Source organism: Procambarus clarkii, chromosome 40 (genome assembly GCF_040958095.1).
Source record: "Procambarus clarkii isolate CNS0578487 chromosome 40, FALCON_Pclarkii_2.0, whole genome shotgun sequence".
Lineage (NCBI taxonomy): Eukaryota > Metazoa > Arthropoda > Malacostraca > Decapoda > Cambaridae > Procambarus > Procambarus clarkii.
In genome coordinates, this window is record NC_091189.1 from 5814258 (window position 1) to 5832790 (window position 18533).

The 18533-nt window shown below is 45.0% G+C and overlaps 2 protein-coding genes across 2 annotated transcripts in view; both read right to left on the reverse strand.

Annotated features, from left to right (window-relative positions):
- Nucleotides 1-15: 15 nt before the first annotated feature.
- Nucleotides 16-4484, reverse strand: LOC138349883 (hexosaminidase D-like). Its single transcript, XM_069338645.1, has one exon. It carries the CDS (start codon nt 3503-3505, stop codon nt 1880-1882), a length of 1626 nt encoding a protein of 541 aa, XP_069194746.1. The 5' UTR covers nt 3506-4484; the 3' UTR covers nt 16-1879.
- Nucleotides 4485-13360: 8876 nt separating this feature from the next.
- Nucleotides 13361-18533, reverse strand: part of LOC123758071 (uncharacterized) — a 48706-nt gene continuing 43533 nt past the window's right edge. The window contains exons 11-13 of the mRNA XM_069339032.1: nt 14799-15779; nt 14362-14546; nt 13361-14199 (exon numbers count right to left, since the gene is read on the reverse strand). Coding sequence (XP_069195133.1) covers nt 13361-14199; nt 14362-14546; nt 14799-15779 — 2005 coding nt within the window. The remainder of the gene's footprint in view (nt 14200-14361; nt 14547-14798; nt 15780-18533) is intronic.

Here is an 18533-nt window from a genome sequence, read left to right on the forward strand (position 1 = left end):
GTTTCAAATATAACAATGAAAAGCAAGAGAATGTATATAAATCATTAATGCAATGACATAGTGTATTGGAGAGAGGTAATTTACTGAAGGCAAATCTATATTCAAAGTAACCCATATATGCAGTAATGGGAAATTAAATTAATCTAAAGCAAACTTGTTTTGACCTGCTGTACATGTTTAAACTAATGTCTGACATAGTTTAAACATAAGCACTGGAACATTTACTTTGCCACACAACAAAGTCTCCAAAATAGGCATAAAGAAGAATGACTTGCTGAAGTCAAGAGCTGTGAAAGTGAAAATGCTAACCCATCAAGGAAGGATAATTAAGTTCTTGTGGATTCTCTCGTGTTGGAACCTAAAAATAATCAAGCAGATGTGTTGCTTGCTACAAGCACTAAAGGAGACCAAATTCATACACAAGACTTCTAATCAGAGATATCATCAGGCAACAGCACCATTATGGATTTACTCAGGAAAGAAGGATAGAAGAATCTGCAAATGAATCTGTACTCTGATACAATGTACTGTAGTTACAGTCAACAATCTCAATCATTATGGATAAGTAGAGGTGGTTGAAGGGAAAATTTTTTTAATAAATTTGATTTGTCTTGGATACAAGTATCCAAGGAGATGGATTTTATTGTCATTTCCCATCCCCTTCCATTGGGATGAAAATGACAACGGAGCAGCGGAGTTGCAGAATCTGTGGCATGGGACTGAAACCGACTGGACTACATTGAAACCAAATCTGTGGCATGAGAGATTTAAACCGACTGGACCACTTCTTGAGACTGTGCCCATCTTAGAGGCATTATAGATGTGTGTAGTGTACCAAATCCCACATTGTTTAAAGTGAGAAAAATAGTTGTCAAATACAGTACACAATAGATCTAATAGCATTTCATCTCGTATAGTTGAGCGGTGATGGTAATTGGATGCTAGGATGGGTACTGGGATACTATATGGAGGGTACTGGGATGCTGTAGGGCAGGCACTGGTATACTATGGTGAGTTTTGGCCAATACTGTACTAAATATGGTGAGTGCTGGGAAGCTAGGGTGGATGTAACGGGATACTATAGGGTGGATAGGAGGACACTGTAGGTTAGGTGCTGGGATGCTAAGATGGGTGTACTGGGACGTAAAATTTAATAAATAGGTCTTCTGTTCTCTTGCGGTTATGTCCATTACCAGTCTAGTGAACGGATATGAATGTATAGTCTTTATTCAGTATTAAATGGTTTATTCATGTCAGTGATTGTATGTTTAGGTAACAATAAAAATATACACGTAAAATCATAGAAATGCAGGAGAAAATCTTTCGAAGCAGGACGGAGGGATTGATCCCAGATGCAGACCTTACCCCATGGACCACGATATGCAAAAGTTACACATCTTAGAGTACACTTGAACTCACTAGAAATTTGGAGGCACTGATCTGGTACCCAATCAAATTTTTACATGTAACCCGCATACGCTCTAGTCACTGGTGTCAGTAATGGAGTTCACCAAACGCATGACATAACAGTAACGTGATTTTTCTGAGAAAATTTTTGGAGCAGGATGGCGACCATACAAGCGTTCGGCCCATTATAATGATATAGTGTGATGTAAATTTGCTCAAAGATTTTTTATAAGAAAAATACTTAACGTTTGTATATTATGATGGGACTTTAGTAACGTAATTTAGGTTTTCTAACTAAGCCGAGACCTTTCTTGGAAAACGTGTTTCTTTAATGAAAGGGCTTCACGTACATGCAATGAATATTTGATCGACGACAACTACAAACCATTTAATCATGTAGACGTTGACGATAATCGTGTGTCGTGTTATTTGTGCTGAAGGGCGTGTGCATAAAAGCTTATATTACTGGGAGCTACCGCCGCTTAAGGGGTCTTCTGGGCCAGGTCTTGTGGGCAAGGAGTTCGGCGGCGGAGCGGGCAAGCTTGGAGAGTGTAGAGTTGAGGGGCACCAGGTGCTGCTCCGTCCATTCCTCCACAGTGGCGTTGTTGTGGTACTGAGGCAACACCGCCTCCGCTTCCACCTGCAGGTCTCTCAGGGCTGAAGTGAAGCTGCGCAGGTTCGTTGTGGCCTCGCGTACTCGGCTTGGGGATGAGTAATTGTGGTGGAGGTTATATGCCGTCATCCAGCCACCCATCTCGACCTCTTTCTGCATGACCCTTATGTCGTCCCGCAGACGAGCGTATCGGTGCAGGAAAAAAGCCACGTTGGCGCCGGGAAAGGCACAGTCACGAGCAGCCCAGAGGTGCGGGTCTCGAGCGGGATCGAGCACTACATGCGGGGGACACTCCAGCAGGGTGTGGGTGTCGTGTAGTGTGGCTGGCGTCAAGAAGCCGCGAGAAGCCGTCAGTAACGTTAACACGAGCGACGGCGTGGACGGTGGCATTAGTTCGCAAAGTACGGCAAAATGGTCGTACCGAGACCATCCGGTGATCACAATCCCCGCAACATTTAGAGTCGCGTAACGCCGCATCCGCTGTCCTACCTGTACCCAGGCGAGCGTATTGGCAGCATGCCGGGCCGCATCCGGCATGATGGAACGAGGCCCCGTGGCACCTTTAAAAGCTGGGGCCAGCCACACCCTGGGAAAGACGGCGGCATAAGTCCTTAAAATGTAGGGTGGAACCATGCGTGACACATCAGGTCCGTAAGCCCATACCGTGGGTTCCACCAGCCCAGCCAGAGAGTGAAGTAGATGAGACGGGGCACGACGCAACATGTCGTCCCACACCAACACTCGCACGCCCCAAACGGATTTCACGTGCCGTGCCACGTACGCTACGTGGTCCACGAACAGTTGTAGGGGTGCAAGATCACGTGCCCGGCAACGATGACACTTAGCCAATGTGAAAACCTCGTCGGCGCCAATGTGGATGATTGGAGTTTTCACCGCCGTCATAAGTTGATTGATGGCTTCGATGACCAGGCCCGTGGTGCCCGGGTGGGATGGGCACGCCTCCCCAGGGCTCTCTCCTTCACGCAGCCCCGCCCACTGGGGCAGCTTGAGGGCGTACTCTAGGTGGCCCAGACTCTGCATCAGGTGAATCATCGTCAACCCCGCAGTTTGAGCTGCTGTCGCCACGCGCCTCACCTCGTCCTTAGTGTATGCATTGTGGGCAGAAAGGTTGGCCAGGGCGTCCGTGTAGGGAAACATGTCTTCCCACTCAACCAGCACGCCCGTTGCCCCCGCCCTCGCCGCCACAGTCATAAGTTCCTCGATCACTTCTATCCGAGGTGCACCACCTTTCAAGTCTAGGTGCCAGATGCGATCAGGCGGAACTTCTGTGCCCACCTGGGTGTGCAGGTGTTCTCCTGGCGTGTGCTGTACACGGGGAAGGTGAGCATGACGCGGAGTAACTAAGAAAATAGGAAATTTCTGTTCGGCAAGTCTTGCTGGCAGCATCCACACCAATATAACAGCCACTACCGTAACCACGCCTACCACCATTCCCACTCGTCGACGCCAACACTTGCTTATCATTCTGGACAAGTGTGCCGGACCTAATGTTACTGAGACAGTATTGCACTAAGTCACTGTGTTACGCAAGTATAATTTATTCAGACTACACTTGCAGTCAGATGCGATGAAGAAGCGTCGATCATTGTTGAAGAGGTGTTCGTGACACCCACTTGTGAGAGGCTGCGACACACCGAGGGTCGACGGGTGGAAGCAGGAGTGTGCTGGCGTGTGGGTGAAGCACGACTGGTCGCGGCCGGGGCCATCACTACCGACCCTGCTGGAAGCTGTGCAGCTCTAAACACTCCCGCTATTAATCAACACAACACGCGGAACTTGTTGCTGGGATGCAACAATAACTATGAAAAAACGTTATGTATTGTATAGTTTATTTCTATGTACCAAATGTACATTTTCATTGTCGGTCATTCGGTTATAATTTTCTGGGACCTTCATGAGTTGTTGATGATCTTGGAGCTCAAGAGGCTTACTGTGTTGACGCACTTGTGGTACTTCGCTACGTCTTGTATGGCCTCCTGTGTAACAGTATGGACAATGACACATTTAGCTGAGATCTTCATGTATATACAGCCACATCAAGGCAAATGAGGGGACCTTCGACAAGCCGCCGGCTATCTGTTCTCGTCGAGGCCGCTAGGGTTAGTGTAAATATTAATGTTCATTTATTTATTTACAATAAGGTAGAATAAGGTTGTGAAAGTTGGTACATTCTTGCAAAGCTACTATCACTAAATCTCTCTTATGTAATGGGAATTTAAGAAATGGAGATATTGTTCAAAAGGAATGAGAGAGGGTTTTAGTTTAGTTCATTTATTAAGCCCCTCATAACAGTCCTCTTAGTGACAGTGCAAATTAATTCATCAGGGCGGTACATGGTTTGCCGCGAATCAGCTAAATTAGAGTGAGGACCATATTTAACGAGACCAGCGTACTCCGAACTATACTTAAGTAACCCTACTAAATATAAACGACAAATATGTTGTTAACAGTAACGTATCTAGTGGTAGAATTGAATTGAATTATCAGGGAAAAGCGCCAAGTCATTTCGACTATATAATCTAGTGGAAGAGAAATATTGTTTTTCAAAAGTGGCGCCTTTTCAACATAATAAATAAATAATAATAATACATAAATGTTTATTCAGGTAAAAATTCATACATACAAGATGAGTTACAAACAGAATGTTGGATTTCTAGACAGAGATAGTACATACTATGCCTAAAGCCACTAATACGCACAGCGTTTCAGGCAATAAAGTCCTACCTTCCTTCTCCTGTGGGCGAGGATATACGGGTTAGCTTTGCTCTCCAGTGAAAGAGAGTTGGCTACTGAGGTGGACTATAATGAAGTAATAGATAACTCTGCTAGAATGAAGCCTAAACGAAAATGGTGTAGCTCTTTCATATATTTTTAATATTGCTTCGTTTTGTTTTCATTTTACGTTAAAAATGAAAATAATTAAAGAACATATGTTTTTATAATTGTCATGAAATTTATGAGCTTACTGTAAAAGGTTTTAAATATAAAATAACAATTATGTACTTCCTTTAAAGCTGTCCTATATTGTCCCCTTGTACTGTCATTTTAAACACAAAATAAACATGTATAATGAACTTAAAATGTGTATGTTACGCCCTTGCGGCCGGATCATGAACCTGCACATGTTTTCTCAATCTTTGGCGGCTTTGTTTACATTTATTAAACTGTTTCTGAGCTTTAAAGTAGTAGGAGGCGGTTTATAATAATAATAGCCATTTACTGGGAAGTTTTGATGCTCGTAAACTGTTTAATAATTGTAAACAATGTCACCAAATATTGACAAAAGATGTACAGGTTCTGAAAGGGGTAAATGCTTGCAGGTTGTTAACACATCAAATAACGGTAATATAGCTAAAAAAAAGTAAGTTGGCACCTTACTGATCATTTTTATAGTAGATATTGATGATAAAATTTATTAATTTGATAAAAGAGAATTCATGTATACGGCTATTGTAAACCAACCCATTCGCCGTGGGCTTCCGACATCAGCTGACGCGACCTCCTGTCTCCTACCCAATTAATTGCCAGTACAGAAGAACAAGAGGTTAGTTATTATTACAATTTAAATGTAAATATTAGTTTATTGTTGTTAAATACATAACATATTTTTTAATTAACGTAAATTAAAGCGCCACTTCTTATATGAACCAAGAGAGGGGCTGTCGCCGAGGATAAACAAAAAACAGTTCGGCTCTTCCTCGAAGTTTTCAACATGGATTAGAAATTCGGGGCTGGATTATCCAATAGGCCATGACCTAGGTTCTACCATGAGCACCAGGGGGGCCCTACCAGCCCAGGTGGGGGGGGGGTCCTACCAGCCCAGGTGGGGGGGGGCCACCATGAATAGTGACGTTATCAACATTATTCATCTTTAGATACCAATATGTCATGTTTAACATGACCATTAACATGGTAGAGCGGGGAATACCAAGCTTGTCACTCCTGTCTGGCCTTAAAATGTCAAACCTAGCACTCTCCTAGAAGGCAAGTTGGCACTCCTTAATTCTCAAGTATTTGGATGTAGGAAAACTGGCACTTATCCTTAACTTGCAGGCATGACAACTGGCGCTCCAGGTTTTGCAACTAGGAAAATTGGCATTCCTCTCTTAGTATAAAAACTGAGACTACTTTATGGCATCAAGGTGGAATTTATATCTGGCACTCCGCCCTGTCTTGGAGTGGGGGAAAGGTGGCACTCATCTCTGTTTTGGAGCGAAGGAAACTGATGCTCTTTCCTAAGTTAGAGTTCTAAAAAACTTGTATTGCGTCCTAGCTTGGGGATACTGAACTAAGCATTACATTGTGTAACAATTTAAACCAAAATCCTGAGTAGTGTTGTTTTCTGATTACCTATGCCTCCTGCTTTGGCTGTGGTCTTTGCCACGTGCTTCTTCTTCCCACTGTCAGAATCTGCAGGATATCTGGGTTTCAAGTTCGTTAAAAGCCTACACTGTTATTAATTTATTTTCTTCGATCTCGAGGAATTCATTCAAGTATTTTTCCAATACTGCCTCCATCCACTTTCCTATCTACATATGCATTTGTTTCCTCTTTGAGTTGATGTAAATACTTAGATCATTCTGCATTCAATTTTCGTATTTTACACATGTAAGACAGCACAAAAATCGCCAGTGTTACAACAGTTTTTATATATGAATAAACATTCCAGTCTAATTTAGATCATCATCTGATTCCACTTAGCTGGTCCTCGTTTAGTGGCACTGACCGTCCTGGTTATATAGTAAATAATGCAATAAAATTGAAAAATTAGTAATGCAACATAAGTGAAGCTTACTAGTTGACAATATGACAATACTAACAATTGAATTGCATATATATTGCAGAAAGCGCTGTAGACGAGCAGTTTACAATTAAGTATAATTAGCGTAACTAATTTGTGGATGAATTGTTGGATAAATGCGTGACACTTGACACCTCCACCCCACCTCTCACCTTCCCCTGGGATTGTATGTTGCATGATAACATAATTACTGCCAAGTTACCTGTGTGTGTGTATACTCACCTAGTTGTACTCACAACTGGGTTTCAACTCGCCTAGTTGTGCTTGCGGGGGTTGAGGTTTGGCTCTTTGGTCCCGCTTCTCAACTGTCAATCAACTGGTGTACAGGTTCCAGAGCCTACTGGGCTCTATCATATCTACATTTGAAACTGTGTATGGAGTCTGCCTCCACCACATCACTTCCTAAAGCATTCTATCTGTTAATTACTCTGACACTGAAACAAAATTTCTAATGTCGCTGTGACTCATTTGAGTATTAAGTTTCCACCTGTGTTCGTGTTCCAAGGTAATTCACTCTGTACTGGGCGCAGCTACTAACTCACACTCAAGCAAGGTCTGGCGGCGGCCTAGGTTAGCATGGCTAAGTTACTCCAACAGCTGGGGGAAACTTATCTGTTTACTATTTATTCAAGTCCACTACGGGCTCACCATAGCCTGTGCTACTTGGAATTTTTGTTCCGAGCAGCTGAATCTAAAACAAGAACTGCTGTGGGAATATTCTCTGCAAATTCTCCGGAACAAAACTAGTATAACAAGGTGCCAGAGAGAAATACATTTTTCGTATACTCAAGGAACGCGCCAAACTGATAGTCTCTACATTTGTAAAGAAACTTATGAAACAATGTGTTTCTCATCATTCAACATCACGAGGACAACAGTCTTGAGAAGCACCTAAACCTCCCTGTGGGATTTTAATCGGCAACAAATACTTGAGGGGTACTTATTAACTAAGGAATATGAAATGACTTTTCCCAGAGCCTTAACAAGCATAAGACCTGCACTGAACGGCACATGCTGGACCACAGGAAGCCCGTTGTTGAGCCTCCCGGGATGTGCCACCGACGGGCTGATGACCTGCTCTTGAATGCCTTCCCTTTTATGGGTGTTGGATCTTCTCAGTCCCAGTACTTCATTCTGAGTGCCCTTCACATGCCTCCTCCCCTACTACAGCCAAGAGATGGCAATGATCCATCATTTATGTAACTGCTCTTGTATTTATTTGTATGTTCCTGAATTACATTGCTAGGATCCGGACTTTGTTGTTAAGCGCTAGGCAACACCACAGACGCTAGCCACACGACTTTCCAATGTTTTTGTACAGTCAGTTGGCTGAGTGGTACTGGACACGCCTAGGGGCATGCATGCATGCATGGAAACTTCCTCGTGAAGGGTTCGAACCCAGACAGCTAGGTGCTCCATACACCTTCCCATATCTTGTACTTTACCCACAATAAAACAATTGAAAGTTTTCTGATATATATATATATATATATATATATATATATATATATATATATATATATATATATATATATATATACATATATATATATATATATATATATATATATATATATATATATGCAAACAAGCCTGAATGGTCCCCAGGACTATATACAACTGAAAACTCACACCCCAGAAGTGACTCGAACCCATACTCCCACAACTGGTATGTACAGGGACGCCTTAATCCGCTTGACCATCACGACCGGACAAAAGGAAGTGATAGCCGAGGCTATATGAACCACTTCCCCGCCGGCACTCGGATGGTAATCTTGGGCATAGCATTTTATCAAATCACCTCATTCTTTGGGGCACACGTGAGGAACACAAATGCAAACAAGCCTGAATGGTCCCCAGGACTATATACAACTGAAAACTCACACCCCAGAAGTGACTCGAACCCATACTCCCACAACTGGTATGTACAGGGACGCCTTAATCCGCTTGACCATCACGACCGGACAAAAGGAAGTGATAGCCGAGGCTATATGAACCACTTCCCCGCCGGCACTCGGATGGTAATCTTGGGCATAGCATTTTATCAAATCACCTCATTCTTTGGGGCACACGTGAGGAACACAAATGCAAACAAGCCTGAATGGTCCCCAGGACTATATACAACTGAAAACTCACACCCCAGAAGTGACTCGAACCCATACTCCCACAACTGGTATGTACAGGGACGCCTTAATCCGCTTGACCATCACGACCGGACAAAAGGAAGTGATAGCCGAGGCTATATGAACCACTTCCCCGCCGGCACTCGGATGGTAATCTTGGGCATAGCATGCTATGCCCAAGATTACCATCCGAGTGCCGGCGGGGAAGTGGTTCATATAGCCTCGGCTATCACTTCCTTTTGTCCGGTCGTGATGGTCAAGCGGATTAAGGCGTCCCTGTACATACCAGTTGTGGGAGTATGGGTTCGAGTCACTTCTGGGGTGTGAGTTTTCAGTTGTATATAGTCCTGGGGACCATTCAGGCTTGTTTGCATTTGTGTTCCTCACGTGTGCCCCAAAGAATGAGGTGATTTGATAAAATGCTATGCCCAAGATTACCATCCGAGTGCCGGCGGGGAAGTGGTTCATATAGCCTCGGCTATCACTTCCTTTTGTCCGGTCGTGATGGTCAAGCGGATTAAGGCGTCCCTGTACATACCAGTTGTGGGAGTATGGGTTCGAGTCACTTCTGGGGTGTGAGTTTTCAGTTGTATATAGTCCTGGGGACCATTCAGGCTTGTTTGCATTTGTGTTCCTCACGTGTGCCCCAAAGAATGAGGTGATTTGATAAAATGCTATGCCCAAGATTACCATCCGAGTGCCGGCGGGGAAGTGGTTCATATAGCCTCGGCTATCACTTCCTTTTGTCCGGTCGTGATGGTCAAGCGGATTAAGGCGTCCCTGTACATACCAGTTGTGGGAGTATGGGTTCGAGTCACTTCTGGGGTGTGAGTTTTCAGTTATATATATATATATATATATATATATATATATATATATATATATATAAACACATTACATTACATTATATATGATTTAGATTAAAATGTAATTATTCATATGGTAACTAATATTTCGGGTATGAGCATTAGGCTTTATAAAATGGTTTTAATGAAACATATCAATAATTCACTCTCCTGCTATTACAGGTGAGCGCTTCAGGTCCTGCAGGGTCACACATCCTCCAGTTTACAGGCAAGTTCCTGTTTCTTGTTTCGACGGAATTTATTTCAATGTCATAAAATAAATTTTCCAGGCAGCGTTCTCAATAAAGCAATTTACGAGAAATATCAAAGACCTTTCATTGGTTACGTGACTTCGTTGGTCACGGGGGCGCCACCCCTCCCCCCTTTGTTGGTCACTGGGGCACCCCCCCCCTTCGTTGGTCACGGGGGCACCCCCCCCCTTCGTTGGTCACGGGGGCACCCCCCCCTTCGTTGGTCACGGGGGCGCCACCCCTTCGTTGGTCACGGGGGCACCCGCCCCCCCTTTGTTGGTCACTGGGGCACCCCCCCTTTGTTGGTCACGGGGGCGCCACCCCCCCCCCTCCGTTGGTCACGGGGGCACCCCCCCCCCTTTGTTGGTCACTGGGGCACCCCCCCCTTCGTTGGTCACGGGGGCACCCCCCCCTTTGTTGGTCACTGGGGCACCCCCCCCCCTTCGTTGGTCACGAGGGCACCACCCCCCCCCCCCCTCCGTTGGTCACGGGGGCACCCCCCCCTTTGTTGGTCACTGGGGCACCCCCCCCCCCTTCGTTGGTCACGGGGGCACCCCCCCCCCTTCGTTGGTCACGGGGGCACCACCCCCCCCCTCCGTTGGTCACGGGGGCACCCCCCCCCCTTTGTTGGTCACTGGGGCACCCCCCCCCTTTGTTGGTCACTGGGGCACCCCCCCCTTTGTTGGTCACTGGGGCACCCCCCCCCCTCCGTTGGTCACTGGGGCACCCCCCCCCCTCCGTTGGTCACGAGGGCACCACCCCCCCCCCCTCCGTTGGTCACGGGGACACCCCCCCCTTTGTTGGTCACTGGGGCACCCCCCCCCTTCGTTGGTCACGGGGGCACCACCCCCCCCCTCCGTTGGTCACGGGGGCACCCCCCCCCCCCTCCGTTGGTCACGGGGGCACCCCCCCCCTTTGTTGGTCACTGGGGCACCCCCCCCTTTGTTGGTCACTGGGGCCCCCCCCCCCCTTTGTTGGTCACGGGGGCGCCACCCCCCCCCCCTCCGTTGGTCACGGGGGCGCCACCCCCCCCCCCCTCCGTTGGTCACGGGGGCGCCACCCCCCCCCCCCCCCCCTCCGTTGGTCACGGGGGCGGCAAAGCACTTAATTAAATATGGTTTGGTAATAGGGTTGACGATTTATGGGACAAGAAAATATTACCGGGTAAGAAAATAGACATTTCTAGAATATTTAAGATTGATAAGGTAGGAATAGGAGGCTGCCTTTCAAAAGCTAATATGGCTTCTGAGGTTTTGTAATTGTTACGTTCCCTTTGTTTCTGGAGGATGGTTGTGTAGGAGTGTAGCAGACTGAGTATATATATATCCCTCTGTTGGTGACTATATCCTTATTTCTTGGAAAGAGCAGAAGACTCGGTCAATTACTTGATCACAATAAATAACTCCTCGAGGAAAAAGTAAAGTATTCTGAATTATGTTCTCTTGCAGTGTTCTGTTCTTTATTGTTTTCAGATGTATATTGCTATGTTCAGGTCCATAATGATGCTCTAATTTCTCTATTGCTGTATACTGTTCTATGTTCTCTAGCGTTGTTATGCTTTTATGTGTTACACAAACATAAACATTAGTTTGTTTATCGATTTGATAATGGTCCAGGGCGGACCGAAACGTCGTCATCTCTTCAATTTCTAGCGTGTGGATTAATCAACACATTAAACAATCCCGCATTAAGAACTTTTATCCCTAAGATCCTCTGTTGTTCTTGAGTTATTTGCCCTTACATCCCGCACATCCATATGCACCTCTCGTAAGCCTCCTTGGATCTGAGGTCTGTGGTGCCATCTGGAGAACGGTTGGGTATACGAGGCTTCTGGTAAGTCTTGTCAGGGCCTCTAATTGGATCTTACTGGTCGGGGGGGATGAAGGGCCGCTCACCCATAGAGTATCTGCGTTTATAAAGTATATCTTTGTCATTACTACGCAGGTATTTCGGTTTCATATCTTTGTCACAGTATTGTTTTGTTGAGTTACAGTTTAGCTAGATTTAGGGGTTAATAAAAGAGGAAGTATGGTTTGTACTTTATTTACAAGTAAAAAAAAAAACATATGACTTGCATAGGCAAGTTTAATGTTGGACTGGCCTGCAGAACAACTCTTAAAGGGAAGCCCATGAGGAGCGCGTGCGTGTGTGTGTGTGTGTGTGTGTGTATGTGTGTGTGTGTGTGTGTGTGTGTGTGTGTGTGTGTGTGTGTGTGTGTGTGTGTGTGTGTGTGTGTGTGTGTGTGCGTGCGTGTGTGTGTGTGGCGTGTGAGAGATGTGGACGTGTTTTATCTCAACTAAATACTCTCTTTTCTTCAACAACAAATATTCACATTAAAATGTCGTGGTGAACAGTGTGAACCATTTTAGTAGTGTCTGTGAGGGTCAACTGCCGCCACTCCTGCTCTACGTGGTGTTAATGTCTAATATTATATCTTAAGTATTACGTATTCCTCAACAATAGCATTAATATAAGTATAGAATATTATTATGTGGTTGTAAGAGTATTACAGAGCAGTAGTTGAGGCAGTCGAGCACTGGTGGTGGAGAGCATGGCTCAAGGTATTCCTAAGTTATGGCAACAAAGTTATATTTTATCATCTACAAAAATCTAGTTCTACTCGAAGAGAAGTTGGTGTGTGCGTCCAGTGTTGTAGAATTCGTGTTGGTCTTACGTGGTCAGTGTTGTAGATACGTGTTGGTCTTACGTGGTCAGTGTTGTAGAGTTCGTGTTGGACTTACGTGGTCAGTGTTGTAGAGTTCGTGTTGGACTTACGTGGTCAGTGTTGTAGAGTTCGTGTTGGACTTACGTGGTCAGTGTTGCCAGCCTCTCCTCCTGGGCCTCAGTTACCATTAATAACAAGTTTTTTAAACATTGCAAAACACATTGAAACATTTTGATTAAGGTTGTATCATGCTCGATATAACCACTGAAAGAACTATAAATACACGTATATTAAAATAATAAGTACAGATTGTTTTGGTTGAGCGAAGTAGTTCCACTTTCACGACAACACTTGACGTGACTCGTGGGACTGGCAGTCTTTGTCCTTAAAGTGATCACACCACTTATAAACATGGAGGTAAGTGAAGGGGGATAAATTAGGGGTCTATATACAGAGGGGAAAGTGCCGTCCCGCGCGACAGGACTGTACAAGCCAATAAGACTCTTGGTACGCAGGAGCTGAAGATGGCTTCTTCGGTGGTGCCCTCCTCAAGGTTCCCGCCTGGGAGGCCCTTGGGCGCCGCAACTTCGAGGAAGGACTCCGTGCACTCGTCAGACACAGGCGTCCTCACCACTTACGAGCGAGATTGTGTCTTTGGCGTCGTGGGACGACGAAGTAACGGACGCAGCCGTAAAGTTACTAACTGCAGTGGAGTGGTCGTAGGCAGGGACCTGATGTCTTCACTCGTCGCTGCGGCGGGATTATCACCATCCAGACTGTTAGTAAAAATGGAAGAGTGGGTTGGGGAAGAGGTAGCTTGGGTGCTGCTGTTCTGTGACCGGATTAGCTGCTGTAAGTCTTCTGAGTCTCTCGGGAAATGTAAGTCGCTGCTGCTTGACTGTTCCTGGAGTGAGTGTGAGGATGATGAATGACTGTTGTGTAGGAAGTTAAAGGTGTTGGTTAACTGGTGGTTTTGGAAGAGCCGCTGAAGACGCGGGGAAAGAGTAGATACAGTGAAAATAGAGTGTTGCGGAGGTGTGAGAAGTGTGCTGGAAGCGGTGGGGGGTTGACGGCCGTTCTTAGTGTGTGGCTGGTTGGCGGGAGTCACCACAAAGGACACGTTCAAGGGAGCTACAATGGGGAAGACATTGGTAGGTAGCATAACAGAAATTAGGTTGACTGGAGGAAGAGTGGCATGAGTGTGGAACGAAGTTAAAGATTTAGACTCCAGTGACGCTGGTGGTCTTGTGTTAAAAGCATTGTGTGGCGATGCAGTTTTGGGTGAGTTAAAAGGATTGACAGCTGTCGGCGTGCTTAATATTGGGGGTTGAGTGCTGAGGGTGACAGATGGAGGCGTGACTGGGGACGTCTCAGCGCTGAGCGTAGGAATGGTAGTCAGTTCTTGAGGGTTAGTGAGGGTCGTCGAGAGCAGCGTCGAAGGAAGGTTAGTGCCAGAAGTTATTAGTGAGGGACCTGTAACAAGGTCGGAAAGGTCAGTACGCAATGTCCTTACCTTACAATATAAATTATTAGTCAATGATAGAAGTAAATCATGGAGTGTGAGAGTCACACGAGTCAGCAGCAGGTCACGACAGGTCATGCGAGCACTGAGGTTACAAGCAAAGCGTTAGTTACCAGTAGAAGGGTTAGTTAAGTGGGATTTGCGTCTTCTATTTGAGAGACGAGCACCAAAGGGTAGGTTGGCTTCATGTCTCTGCGGGAACCCAAAATCCAAGTCATTTCTTGGTTGCTGACTGGCGAACTGGCCCCCTGAGAGGGACTTGCCCGAACTCCTGATATCAACACTGCCAATCGTATCGCTGAAAATAAAACAAAAAAATATGTATTGACGTGTTGTTATCCAACCGTTCATGTGTAACCTACAAACATAAGTGGCGTTTTAAGAAGATAGCAGTTTATTGTTATGCTTCATGATCAGGTCAAGGTGTAAGTCATTATCTATATGTCTGTTTATTGGCTGTGGTGATTGTGTTTTCCTGCCTGAGAGTCGTGAGTTACCCAAAACATGTCATACCTGTTGTATCCAGGGTCTCCAGGGGAGTCATACTTACTTCTTTACCTCCTGGCTCCCAGCCAGTGAGGCCTGTGGCGAGGTCTCGCCCTTAGCTACCTCAGTCTCCGTTTGGAGAGGGAGGAGAGGTATCGACTCTTTTGCAGCCTCATCACCTTCAACCTGTCTATTGTTAGTGTCTGTCTCGTTGAGTGATTGCTTCGTCTCATTCTCCTGTCTGGAAGTGCCGTGACTTCTGATTGTGAAATGGTCGGTGTGGCGGCTGCTGCCCCTTGGCCGCACTGCGTCCTTAGACAGCTGAGGAAACGACGGCCCAAATGGTCGACGAATGAGTTTTCGAAAACGTCTGCGCGGCAAACCACGAAAAGTGGCTTTTGTTGTCCCTTCTGAGGTAGTTGGAGTAAAATCTTCAGCTGTGGTAGTTTGAATAGGTGTGATAGTGGTAGTAGTAGTGGTTGTAGTGGTGGTTGTTGTGGTGGTAGTGGCAACTGTAGTACTGGGTGGCGCGGAAGTGTCTGGGGTAGGTGCTTCTGTTGTGGTCGTCACTGCATTTGGGATGGACTTCGATGGTTTCTCTTCTGATGCAGTAGATTTAGCGTTAAGCAGCGGTGTCCGAATCTTGCTTCTGGAGGTGAGAGAGTTACTCCAGGCGCTGTCCTTCACAGCCTGACCCGTCCCTCGCGCCGGGCGGGGGTTGTCAGGGGCGCCGCCCTCTAAGCCCTGGAAGTTGATCCTGCTCCTCTGTGAGTGGCCACCAAAGGAAACCCGAACACTCTGTCCAGGAGCCGAGTATTTGAAACTCGAACCTTCATTATTGATGGAACGGAAGCTACGCAAAAAGTTTTCCGATGGTGGCTGAGGAGTGGAGGCTTCCGACTGATTGTTTACATGTGTTTCGTTCTGAGCACCGAAAGAGAGGTTGGATGTTGAGTTAAGCGCCTGGGATTGACCCAAGCTCGAAGCAGTATTAGCAGAGGCTTCGTTCAGATTACGAACATCTACTTCGTCACGCAGAGAGAAGCTGGAAAGACGATGAGACGGCGTGAGAAGCCAGGTGCATGTTGAGCATTGCAGGCTGTTAGTGCGTTACGTTCACTTGCAGGGAAGACTAAAGTGTATTATGGTTATTCTTGCAGGCTTGGCAGTAAGTATACTGTAGTTAATCTTGAAGACTTCTGTCTCAGCGTTAGTAGCTACGGAATCTTTACCTATATTACAAAAGTAAGTCAGTGGCAGGCAGCGTGCTGTCTAGTAGTATGAGCGGGAGACAACATTTGTTAGAAATGTATATATATAATATATTTATTATATATATTATTATATATTATTATATATTATTATATATTATTATATATTATATATATTATTATATATTATATATATATATATATATATATATATATATATATATATATATATATATATATATATATATATATATATATATATATATATATATATATATATATATATACTCTCTTTGTTAAGCAACACAGGCGAAGTTAGTTGTGAGTAGAGATGTTAGCGTACAGTGAGTAAGTGAGAGGCAGCAACATGCATGAGCTGCGAGTAAATGAGTGGGTGGTGGTGGTGGCCTGCGTGCATGGCAACAGTGGAGACGTGGGAGGGGCGGAAAGAGTGCATGGCAACAGTGGAGACGTGGGAGGGGGCGGAAAGAGTGCATGGCAACAGTGGAGACGTGGGAGGGGGCGGAAAGAGTGCATCGCAACAGGTGAAACAGTTGGCTGAGGACGATGTCAACAAATACTTAAAATCCGAGCACCCTGTCAGTCGTGGTAACTTCACTAGGAACAACACTAGAGCAGTGTGGAAGAAAAAAGCTTCTATATTCTATAAGCTAAGAAGTTACTCGATCTCATCTCTGCAGAAACTTCGAACTAGATAGAGCATATGAAACCTCAATTCTTAACTGAGAGGTTGGCGGTGGGGTTCTAAGTTAGACGAACATCTGAAGAAGAAACTTCCGGGAAAGGGCTTCTTAGTGATGACGTTGAAAAATACGAGACTGCCGGGAAAGCTCGACAACTGGGTTTCTTCAGTGTCAGAGCTGCAGTTCTGAAGGTATTCAATACTAACTTTCAGGTGCTGGGGTTTAACGGCGAGGCTTCGCCCCTGCTCTCAAGAGTATATTCTGCGGGTTATGAAGGGCCCGGAAGTTCGTGGATTACTGGGAACATCTTGACAACAAGACCACCGTCGTTTGGTACACACAGCACAAGTTGAGAGACTTGTACAATATGGTGGCGGCCAAAGGGCTAAAGAGACTTTGTCGTACTGTTCAGTATGAGGTACCTAGAGAGGATACCATTCAGCTATACTCTACTCGAGCTACTGAAAGAGTCCGAGTATAAGCCATTGTACTAGTGACGTGGTAAGGTGCTTAAGGTCTTCAGTATGCTGTTAGGTTTGTGTAGAACACTCTTAGTGCCCTGTACCGCAGTGTTTCTTGGTCTCATAGTATTTTGTTGTCAAATGTCTAGGATGTTGATCAACAGTGTCATATATATATATATATATATATATATATATATATATATATATATATATATATATATATATATATATATATATATATATATATATATATATATATATATATATATATATATATATATATATATATAGTATATATATATATATAGTATATATATATATATTTATATATATATATATATAGTATATATATATATATATATATAGTATATATATATAATCTAAGAACTTTATATGACCCGGTCAGGATTCGAACCCATGACGTTCAGGATCACCCCAAACGTACATAGTACCATGACCACCGCACCACTTAGACGGTCAGCGGTGACTGTGACTGTGGCTAGGTCACTGACCTACAACAACAAGAGACTGTGCAACCTAGGAACAAGAAACTGTGACCTAGCCAGGACAAACTGGTCAGCTCTCAGGTGTAGACGCTCACACTGGTAACGTATGAGTGGGACGTTGTTACTGGTTGGTTGTTAGTTTACATGAGAACATTCAGTGTTGGAGCATACAAATAATTATTTTCCTATTTAAGTGTAGTCTTAATATTTTCATGTATTCCATAAACTTGATTTATTTATGTAACCAAATTTGTGACAACAACTTACATTAACATTCAGTATTTTGCTGATGTTACGAAAAAATAATCTGGCATGCACATGTGTTCACCCATATTACAGGGCTTCAGGGCAAGTGAAGCTTTAGGATGGTGTTTTGGGTATATAAACGGGGCTCCGAATGTTGATATTTAAAAACCAGGTGTGGGAATGGGATCAGGATGTTGGTCCCTACTCTGAAGAAGGATGGGAAGTGGGTACGTACTCTGAAGGAGAGTGGGAAGTTGGTACCTACTCTGAAAAAGGATGGGAAGCTGGTACTACTCTGAAGAAGGATGGGAAGTGGGTACCTACTCTGAAGGAGAGTGGGAAGTGGGTACCTACTCTGAAGGAGAGTGGGAAGTTGGTACCTACTCTGAAGGCGGGTGTGAAGTGGGTACCTACTCTGAAAAAGGATGGGAAGCTGGTGCTACTCTGAAGAAGGTTGGGAAGTGGGTACCTACTCTGAAGGAGAGTGGGAAGTGGGTACCTACTCTGAAGGAGAGTGGGAAGTGGGTACCTACTCTAAAGGAGAGTGGGAAGTGGGTACCTACTCTGAAGAAGGATGGGAAGTGGGTACCTACTCTGAAGAAGGATGGGAAGTGGGTACCTACTGTGAAGGAGAGTGGGAAGTGGGTACCTACTGTGAAGGAGAGTGG

Excerpts from the sequence above, each read along its gene's own strand:
- LOC138349883 (XM_069338645.1), bottom strand. The coding sequence starts at position 3,505 with ATGATAAGCAAGTGTTGGCGTCGACGAGTGGGAATGGTGGTAGGCGTG.